This window comes from Macaca nemestrina, chromosome 7 (assembly GCF_043159975.1).
Source record: "Macaca nemestrina isolate mMacNem1 chromosome 7, mMacNem.hap1, whole genome shotgun sequence".
Lineage (NCBI taxonomy): Eukaryota > Metazoa > Chordata > Mammalia > Primates > Cercopithecidae > Macaca > Macaca nemestrina.
In genome coordinates, this window is record NC_092131.1 from 85,421,219 (window position 1) to 85,431,392 (window position 10,174).

Below are 10,174 nucleotides of genomic sequence, written 5' to 3' on the forward strand. Positions count from 1 at the left end.
GTTCCTGTACTAGCAGATTAGAAACACATTTAGAGTAGCAAGTGACCCCTTGTAGTCAGGGAGGCACCACCACACACACACACACACACACACACACACACACACACACACATTTAAAGCATTCATATGCATTTTATAAGTGGTCTAAGGTCGTTTAGCATAAAAGCAAATAGCTCCCCGTGCCCCTACTGTTACAACTTCAGAAGACACTGCTGGAGAAAAGCCATTGCTTTCTGTGAATGATCCTCAGTTATGCAGAAAATTTTTATTATATTGCAGATACGCTGAAGACAAGTGTAACATTTTAGAATGACTTCCTTCCAAAATGAGTATTTTTTTTTTTTTTCAGAGACAGGGTCTCGCCCTATTGCCCAGGCTGGACTGCAGTGGTGTGATCATGGCTCACTCTAACCTCAACCTCCTGGGCTGTGCACTTGCCCGTGTCCAGGCTCCGTCAGGAATGGGAGGTCCCGTGGAACAGTGGGATAAGGGTGAGATTTGGAACAGAGCCATACCGGGTCTAAATCCACCACTTGGTAGAGACTGGGCCAGTCTTCTGATTTCCCTGAAACTCCTCCTGAGCCTGAAAAATGGGGTTTATGATGCCCATGGCCCAGCTCTGTTGTGTGGGTTCACTTCAGGTGATGAAAAATCTGGCATCATCAGGCACTCACTTTTTTTTTTTGAGACAGGGTCTGGCTCTGTTGCCAGGCTGGAGTGCAGTGGCGCGAGCTCGGCTCACCGCAACCTTCGCCTCCCGGGTTCAAGTGATTCTCCTGCCTCAGCCTCCTGAGTAGATGGGAATACAGGCGCGCACCACCATGCCCAGCTTATTTTTGTATTTTTAGTAGAGACGGTGTCACCATGTTGGCCAGGATGGTCTTGATCTTTTGACCTCGTGATCTGCCTGCCTCGGCCTCTCAAAGTGCTGGGATTACAGGCATAAGCCACCGCGCCACATCCAGGTACTCACTCTCTAACCAAGGTGCTTCTGCAGCCTTGGGCTGTGTGGCTGGGGGGTCCTTCTCCCCTCTCAGTGAGGCCTGGAGCTTGGTTCAGGCCCAGGATTTTTTTTTTTTTTTAAATCTATTTATTTATTTTGAGACCAGGTTATGAGACTGGCTAGTTTTTAGTATTTTTGGTAGAGACAGGGTTTTGTCATGTTGTCCAGGCTGTTCTTGAACTCCTGGCCTCAAGCGATCCACCTGCCTTGGCCCCTCTAAAGTGCTGGGGTTACAGGCCTGAGCTACTGTGCCTGGCAGAATTTTGTTTCTTAAGGACTGAGTTCTGGTATCTTCTTTTTTTTTTTTTGGAGATGCAGTCTCTGTCACCCAGGCTGGAGTGCAGTGGTGCGATCTTGGCTTACTGCAACCTCGGCCTCCCGGGTTCAAGCAATTCTCCTGCCTCAGCCTCCCAAGTAGCTGGGACCACAGGTGCATGTCGCCACACCCAGCTAATTTTTTGTATTTTAGTAGAGACGGGGTTTCACCGTGTTGCCCAGGTTAGTCTCGAATTCCTGAGCTCAGGAAATCTGCCCGCCTTGGCCTCCCGAAGTGCTAGGATTACAGGCATGAGCCACCACACCCGGCCCTGGTATCTTCTTTTATCTTAGATTCTAGATTGTGATTCACAGCCTGAGCCTTATCTCATGCTGAAAACACCTCCCACCTTCCCACCAAGAACCTCGATGTGGATCCCACACCCCTCAGACCAAGCATCTTGGATATTGGTATCTATCTTGATGGAATTTTAAGTTGCTTCATTTCTTTTCTTGGGCCCTGGTGGAAATAAACCTGAGTGACTACTCCCCAGTGCCATCACTTGGGCAGGACCCTCTGTCTTAGTTTCTCCATGCTGCCTGTACAAGGTCAGTCCCCTATCCTGGCTAGCCTGGGGCTTCACTATGGCTGACAAGAGTAGTATTACTGCCTATGCCTCATACAGCACACAACCAGAACCTGGAGAAACTTCTTTCAGGCCCACTGATCTATAATCACAGGCCTCCTTGGTGAACTCTTTCCTAAAGTCCTTCCAGCATTTGGAAGCATTCCACCACGAGGAGCAGTTTTACCTTAAGTCTTTGTCCACTGTCTTTTTTTTTTTTTTTTTTTGAGACGGAGTCTCGCTCTGTGGCCAAGGCTGGAGTGCAGTGGCGCGATCTTGGCTCACTGCAAGCTCCGCCTCCCGGGTTCACGCCATTCTCCTGCCTCAGCCTCCCGAGTAGCTGGGACTACAGGCGCCCGCCACCTCACCCAGCTAGTTTTTTGTATTTTTTAGTAGAGACAGGGTTTCACCGGGTTAGCCAGGATGGTCTCGATCTCCTGACCGCGTGATCCGCCCACCTCGGCCTCCCAAAGTGCTAGGATTACAGGCTTGAGCCACCGCGCCTGGCGTCTTTGTCCACTTTCAATTTGCAATACCACTAGGAGAGAAAAGGTCTGGATGAAGGGGAATGAAGATATCAGGCTGCAAGTATTTGAGGTGGCTATGGGGGAAGAGAAGAGCAATGAAGAGGGCAAAGACCAGGCTATGGAGAGGCAGGGGAGGGATAATCACTGCTTCACTATTTCCATTGGGCCTGATGCTGAATGGACCAGGATTGTTTGCACTTGGGAAGGAGGGCCCAAAGGGAGAACAGTAAGCAAGAACCAGGTTCTCCGGAGCCCTCTCCCCAGTCCCTGGAGAGGGTCAGCAGTGAAAGGAGCTCAGGTCTTCCCTGAGCCAAGGTGCCAGGGTCCCAGAACTGCACATGGGCCCACATCCCTTTCTGCTACTTCCTCAGGCTCTTGCTCACTAGGAGAGAGGAAAATTGTGCAATTAGTGCTGGGTTTGAGGATGCTGACAGCGTGTAATCAACAGGGCCTCTCCACCAGGTGTGGGGCGAGGCTGGGTACTGGGCTCCACCAGGTGTGGGGCTAGACAAGAAGAGCCTTAGGGGAGCCTCTTTTCCCAGGGACTGGCTCCGTTAGGGAATTCCTCAGTTTTGCTCCTGAGGCATCACTCCCACCCCTACAGCTTCCTTCTACATCTTTTGCCTCTATCTTCCTCCCAAACTCTGGGGCAGCTTCTGTCACTTTGCTCACTAGGGGCTGGGTTCCAACACTGCTTACGAATCATTACCTCCATCACCCACCCCAGCTCTGCAACTCTGGCTGCTGCTTATGCTCTCAGGCCCAGGGGCTTGCCTATAATCCTTGCCCTCATCTCCTCAGTTTGCTTGTTCTGTGGACACTCCTCCTGTCTAGAATTCACAGCTCTATTCCAACTGCTGACAGCACTCTTTAGATTCCAGTTTGGGCTCTCTTCCAGGAAGACCTCTTGGATTTGGCCATGGTGATGCCAGCACCACACATCCTGAATGTTTGTGAGCTTTCCCTCCACTCACCTTTGCCTGCCTTGAGGTATCCTGGCTGAGAATCCATCTGTCTTGCATAGGACAGACTGCTAAATGCCTGGTAGGTGTGGAGGGTGGAGGGTAGGAGTCATGACTCCTGTGTCCCACCAGGGACAGTTGCTCCTATGTTCTGGGCTCGGGGAATGCTCCATAAATGAGAACCTTCCTGACCGCAAGGCCCAGCTGGCTCCCCTGACTTCTATCTTGGCAGTGAGGAAACAAGGCTTGGTGCACACCCCTGGAGTCAGTCACTGCAGAGCTGGGCGCCAGGCATTTGAGTGGAAATGGAGAGGGCTGATCCTTAGAGTTCCTAGAATGTTCTTACCTTCTGTGTGGTATAAAAATCAAGAGAATAGTGGTTGGGAGATGACCAGGAAGAGGGCAGGAGGTAGAGGGCCAAGCAAAGGGTTCCACAGGGAGGAGTGGGATGAGATGAGCATAGACTGAGATGGGCAGCGGCAGGGCTCAGGCTCGCAGCTAATTTGCAAAATTTTGAGATATATCATTCCTTTATTTTTTACCTCAACTTACTGAGCAACGCATAGCTATGGAACAGAAGCATTTGTTGCACTCTTTTTGTGAGCCAGGCCTTGTAGGAGAGATTGTGGATGGCAAAATCTCAGGTTCTGCCGAAATCCTCCCCTTGGGGGCTGGAGGATCTCTAGTTAATTGGCATTCAGGTGCTTAAGGCCACTTTTGGGTGGAGGTTTGGCAAAGATGGAGTGTCCAGACCTATGATCCTCTAATAACTTTACTTTTTAAAAACAGCCACCCAAATGATGGTGGCGTGGGGAGCAGGTGGTGGTGAAGGGACTGGGGTCTCTGGCCATGGCCATGTACAGAGGAGACTCTGTGAGCGCTCTCCCTGCCTGAGGGACACCTAACTTTATAGCATAGACTGAGGGTCAACAGGAGGCCCACCAAGTCTCTCAGATCCAGGGACAGGGAAGGAAGTGGTGGAGGGGAGGCTGACCCACCTCTAAAGGGTTGTGCCACTATGAGTAGAGCCCCCAGGGGAGAGGCCCCAGTAGAGCCCCCAGGTCCCCTCAGGTAAGCAGTGGCTCATCCTCTGCCTCAGCTACCCACACCCCCGGCTCAGCCAGTGGCACCAGTAGCACATCGTCCTCATCTTCTGGGGCCAGGACTGCTGTGTGGGGTCCAGCGGGGCTCCGGGTTGGTCCTGGGGGCCCCAGGCTGGGCAGGAGACGGCCTCGCAGGGCCTGCACCACTCCAGACAATAGTGATGGCTCTAGAGGCAGTGAGGGCAGTGGCCCTGGGGCTTCGGGGACAGTAGTGGGGGCTAGAGACGTGCTAGCAGATGGGAGGGGAGCTTTGATGGGCAGTGGAGGTGCCTGCTCCCCATCTTGCCCACCCACTGCCCCGCCCTCACAGGCTGGACCTGTGCCACCATCTAGGGCCTCAAGGGGAGCAGCAGAATGTGTGACCTGGGATCTGGCCTCAGAGGCCCGAGCTGGGGTGTTGGTTCGAGGGAGCAAGCCCCAGCGGCGGAGACGGCGTACCAGGCGGCGCATCAAGCGGCCCCGCTGACGACGGCGGGCACCTGAGCCACCTCCTGGAGTCATATCCTGGCGTAAGATCTGTAGCAGAGAACGCAGGTTGCCCAGCACTGAGTTCTGCAAGGAGATGAGAAGACCTCAGAGTCAGAGGGCCAAAGGTTGGATGAAGGAGAGTACAGGGGTGGGGCCACAGCAGAACTGGGACCAGGAGGTGCTAGGGTTGTGGGGAGTGACTTACATCATTAGGATTCTCTGTAGGAAAGTCTTCTACAGGCGGGATGGCACCCTGGGCAATGAGCTGCCCGTAGGAAGGGGGTGCCTGCTGCTGCACAATCTCAGCCTCCATCCGGGAGAGGGGGGCAAAGATGCTAGAAGGAATGATGCCTGCTCAGTTGCTGGTAGTTCTTGGCCAGCTTCCACACCTGGGCCAGGCCAGCTGGAGCTGTGCCATGGCTTTCCCAAAGGTCATCTGAGGTCCCTCCTCCCTTGAAACTGCTTTCAGGATCTGGACCTGTCCCTTACAGGACACAACTGATAAGCTGATCATGGGAGCCTCTCCCCCAAGGTGGGCGCTTTCATGGTCTCCTGTAGCTGCACGGCCCAGCCTCACCCTCAGGGTCTACTCCTCTACTGCCAGTCCCACTCCCACTGACCTGTACTCCTGGGTGCGAATGGCATAGAGCTTGCAGGTGCAGCCCAGGGCGATGACCAGGAGCAGACCACACACTAGGCTGCCAATGACTGCAGCGGTAATGACCTTGCGGGGCAGAACATAGGAGCAGTCCCACTCATCACTGCCGTCCGCACAGTCAGGCTGCCCGTCGCACACCCATGTCTCATACACGCACTTCTCATCCCGGCATCGGAAATTGCCAGGCTGGCAATGCCGACAGCGTCTCTCGTCTGCTCCATCAGCACAGAAAGTCTGGTAGTTGCAGCGGTCAGCAGGCAGGTAGCAGGCTGTGGCACCAGAGGTGCCAGCAGCCCCACAGGGGAAGTGTCCAGGTGGGCAGCCTGGGCAGTCCTCCTCATCTGTGCCGTCAGCACAGTCCCACGAGCCATCACAGCGCTGTGCCTCACTGTAGCAGCGCTCACCTAGGCCTTCGCCAGCCCCCAGGCCAGAGCCTAAGCCACAGGGTCTATCCCAAGGCAAGCAGTAGCCCCGCACATGGTAAGTGGCATTGAAGCCACGACCATTGCTCCAAGCAACTGTGTGGTAGGACACAACAGCCTGGCCAGATAGTGTCTCCACAGTGACAGCCTTGCCATTGCTGAAGTGGGTGAGACTACGCAGTAGTCGGGAGCTCTCAGGGGGCCCAGGGCCATCAAACACATGCACTGCATCTCCAAAGCCCAAGTCCAGGGCTGTGAAGCGCACGGCCAGCCGCCGGCCATCATGGGGGTCCAGCAGCCAATGGCAGGACTGGGGGTGGGAGACTGAGGCAAGGTGTGCATATCCAGGGGAGGAGAAGACCCCATAGAAGTCCTCCAAGGTGAGATTGCAAGGCAGGGAGGGGATGGGCCTTGGGGTCAGGCCAGGGAAGGGGTCTGAGCTGCAACCTGCTTCATCAGAGCCATCGCCACAGGCGTCAATCCCATCACAGCGCTGGACAGCAGATACACAGCGGTGGTTGAGGCACTGGAACTCTTCCTGCAGGCACATCAGCCAATCTGCAGAGGCACCATGGAGAGGGGCTGTGAAGCACCAGAGCCCTCAGGATCCTCCCCTCCTGCCTGGGGCTTTCACTGCCTACTCCTCAAACATCCCTGTCCAGCCTACCTTGGCTGTAGGAGAGCAGGAAGCCCTGGCCCATGGGTGCTCTGGCCCCAGCATAGCTGTAAGTGATGGTGACGTTGCCTCCGGGCAGCTGCAGAGGGCTGGGAGGTGCCTCACACAGGGAGATCGGTGGCTGGAGAGGGGAGCGTAGGGTTAAGTGCTCTGAGCCACAGGCCAGGTGTAGTTTCTGGAACCTATGGGAGTAGAGGAGAGCAGGACATGAGATGCTCTTGACTGCTGCTGGCTTTCTCCTCCCCCGGTGCCACCAGGCCCCTAGTATCCCAGGAAGCACAAACATCTGCTTCTCCGTGATCTAAATGGTCAAATAAAAACTCAGCCTATTTATTTATTTAGAGACAGAGTTTCGCTCTTGTCACCCAGGCCAGAGTGCAATGGCGTGATCTCGGGTCACTGCAACCTCCACCTCTTGGGTTCAAGCAAGTCTCTTGCCTCAACCTCCCAAGTAGCTGGGATTACAGGTGCCCGCCACCACACCTGGCTAATTTTGTATTTTTAATAGAGACGGGGTTTCACCGTGTTGGTCAGGCTGGTCTCGAACTCCTGGCTTCAGGTGATCTGCCTGCCTCAGTCTCCCAAAGTGCTGGGATTACTGGTGTGAGCCACTGCGCCTGGCAGCCAAATTATTTTTAAGTCAATGTAATCAATGGGGATCTTCCTAACATGGGCTGGTATCACCATAAGACCATAAGATATATCCTAGAGCCCTTTGGAAAAACTGACTTGTGTTCCGGGACTGAGTTAAGAAGAGGTGCACTGCATTCCAGTTGTTGTAGCACTGTCACCCAAGTATGGTACCAGCAGTAGCTGGTGATTACCATACAGTTCAATTAACCAGAACTCACCATCTTACCCTACCCCATTGTGCCAGATGTGAGACCTGGGTTGGTTTTCCACGGCATTCTGATCCCTTTGCCCTGCCAGCCTCTCCACAGTTTGCCTCTCTCTTTGTCTACCTCTTTCTGGGTGAATTTATGGAAAATGAACTATGTGAGGCAAATAGCCAGGTACTCAATATGATCCCCAAACAATGATCCAAGGTCAGGGGAGCCTGGGGAAACTTGGAATGTTTAAAAGATCCAGAGAGGCTGAGGAATGTTCTAGGCTGATTAAGGAGTAGTTCGGAATCTCACACAGGACATGCAATGAATGGAAGGACTCCTCAGAACAGTTCTATCTGAGCTGAGGACCATTTGTAGAGTGGCCTCTGTCCTTTGGAGATGCCCAGGACCCAAGCTAGATGTCCACTCCAGCCCAGCTCCACTTCAGTTCATTAAGTCTGGCCCAGAAAAAGTCAGGCTTTTAGGGCACACTAGGCCAAATCAAATTCTACTCTTTCCCTGTTGACAAGGATGGAAATTCCATAGAGAAGTGATCCCTGAATGGGCCAGGCCCAGTGGCTCACGCCTTTAATCCCAGCACTTTGGGAGGTCGAGGCAGGTGGATCACTTGAGGTCAGGAGTTCAAGACCAGCCTGGCCAATGTGGTGAAACCCTGTCTCTACTAAAAATACAAAAAAAATTAGCTGGGCGTGGTGGCAGGCACCTGCAATCCCAGCTGCTCAGGAGGCCAAGGCAGGAGAATCACTTGAACCCAGGAGGTGGAGGTTGCAGTGAGCTGAGATTGTGCCCTTGTACTCCAGCCTGGGTGACAAGAGTGAAACTCTGTCTCAAAAAAAAAAAAAAAAAAAAAAGGGAAAGAAATGTACCTGAAGACTTCCAATGGAGGGGAAGGGGCAAGGGAGAAGAATGGGTTCTTGTTCTTGCTCCGCTTCTCACCTGACGGTGACAGTCTGTTCCTTGCTGCCCAGGATGAGCCAGGTGCAGTTGGCAGGGGAGCTGCGGCTGTCCCGGACCAGGGGCCTCTGTAAGGTGCCTTGCACTTCTAAGAGCACTGCTGGGGGGTCCTCACAAGCTGGAGAGAGGAAGGTAGGACACTGGTAGTAGACAGCCCTTAGCATCTCACCCTTCCGCTTCCGCTTGGAGGCTTGAGGTTTCCAAAAGTCTGGGCTCTGCAAGGAGGAGCAAAGTATCTGCCCCTGCCCACACACATCCTAGAGTTACAGCCCTCTGGCTTCGCTCTTTCTCTCCACATTCTTCATAGCTTCACCAGTTAATACTAATACCACGAACAATTCTGAAGTCTGCCTTGTGCCAGTCACTGAACCAGGAGAAGCAGGAAATACTACCTCTACCCTCAGGGAGACTACATCCTGGTTAGGACGATCAAGCATAGATATTCCCAGAAAAAATAAAATAGTACATAGCAACTACCAGATGAAGGTCCACACCGAGCCTTATTTTCATCTATAAAATAAAGGCTAAATGATCTCCCCTCTAAAACTGTGGTAGGTCCCATGGAATTGAGGGAACAGAGCGTCCTTCTCGAGTGCCCCCACATTCCCAAGCCCACGGAGCCCCAGAGGTTCCCTCAACTCACCAAGATTTGGGAAAATAATCCGGTCTGGATGGGCCAGAGCGCCTCCTAGAGGAGGAACGAGAAAGGGCAGGAGAGTGAGACACCCCTTAGGAGTTTTCTTCACCTGAGCAACTCAAGGAAGCCATCCGGGACTTCCGGGCAGTTAATAGGAAGAGGGAGTCGGGGGTGGGAGAAGGCTGCGGCGTGGGACTTCCATGGAAGGAAGGTCCGACAGCAGGGCCTGTGGGGTTGGTGGGGTGATCTGGCGAAAGCCGGAGAGAGGACGAGGGCCCAGCGGAGCGGCTGAAGACTTCCTGGGGGTTGGGGCCGGCAGTGCTGGGGGTGGTGGCAGGGGCTGGAGGGAATGGGCAGGCAGGATGGAGTGCGGGGCCGCACTGGAGGGAGTTAGAGCTGCTGGCCCGGTGACAGAAGGTTGGGGGGTGGTCTCGTTTCGGCTCTTACCAAGGAGGAGGAGGAGGAGGAGGGTGACCAACAGCATCCTGGGCTGTCCAGAGGTGCCGGAAGGGTGCCGGAGCTTCTGTAGTCTACCCGATGGGGTCGCGGCGGAGCCCCGGCCGCCCAGGCTCCCCGGTGCCGCCTCCCCAAGGGGGCTCCATGGCCCGGGCTCGACTGGTGCTCTGGATGCCAGGGCTGGGGGCGGGGAAGCGGCGGCAGCCGGGGAGTAGGGGCGGTGCCTTTCGCCAACTTTGGAGTTGTTTTCTCCGGCGGCCGCCGCCGCACTCTTTCTCCCACGGCTGGCTCCCGAAGTCCCGGATCTCGGCACTGGGTCGCGCCCTCACCTACAGCCCGCCCGCAGGCCGCGAGCGCCCCTGGCCTGGCCTGGCCGCCACCTGCCGGGGTTTGAGACCACTTCCTCTTCGGGCCAAACTTTGCCGACTTTCAGCCCCTAGGGCCGTCCGGGTGCTGCTCCACTCCTCTAGCGCTTGCAGCCCGCGGAACGCGACAGGGAAGCGGGGGAGGGGGAGAGGTGGCTCGGCCCGGCGCTCCGGCCCTTGCCCAGGAGGTACCCCCGCCCGCCCAGGGGTTGGA

The 10,174-nt window shown here is 54.9% G+C and overlaps 1 protein-coding gene across 2 annotated transcripts; it reads right to left on the reverse strand.

Moving 5' to 3' along the window:
* Positions 1-3,884: 3,884 nt before the first annotated feature.
* On the reverse strand, positions 3,885-10,129 carry LOC105499629 (LDL receptor related protein 10). 2 transcript variants are annotated; one of them, XM_011772354.3, is made up of 7 exons: positions 9,587-10,129; positions 9,146-9,190; positions 8,485-8,620; positions 6,692-6,882; positions 5,565-6,582; positions 5,150-5,279; positions 3,885-5,028 (listed from the first exon to the last, which is right to left on the reverse strand). In XM_011772354.3, exons 1-7 carry the CDS (start codon positions 9,621-9,623, stop codon positions 4,441-4,443), a joined length of 2,145 nt encoding a protein of 714 aa, XP_011770656.2. In that variant the 5' UTR covers positions 9,624-10,129; the 3' UTR covers positions 3,885-4,440. The 2 variants fall into 2 exon arrangements, with proteins under 2 accessions (XP_011770656.2, XP_070956557.1); XM_071100456.1 differs by having other exon boundaries at positions 8,485-8,717; positions 9,587-10,018.
* Between the last annotated feature and the right edge of the window lie 45 nt (positions 10,130-10,174).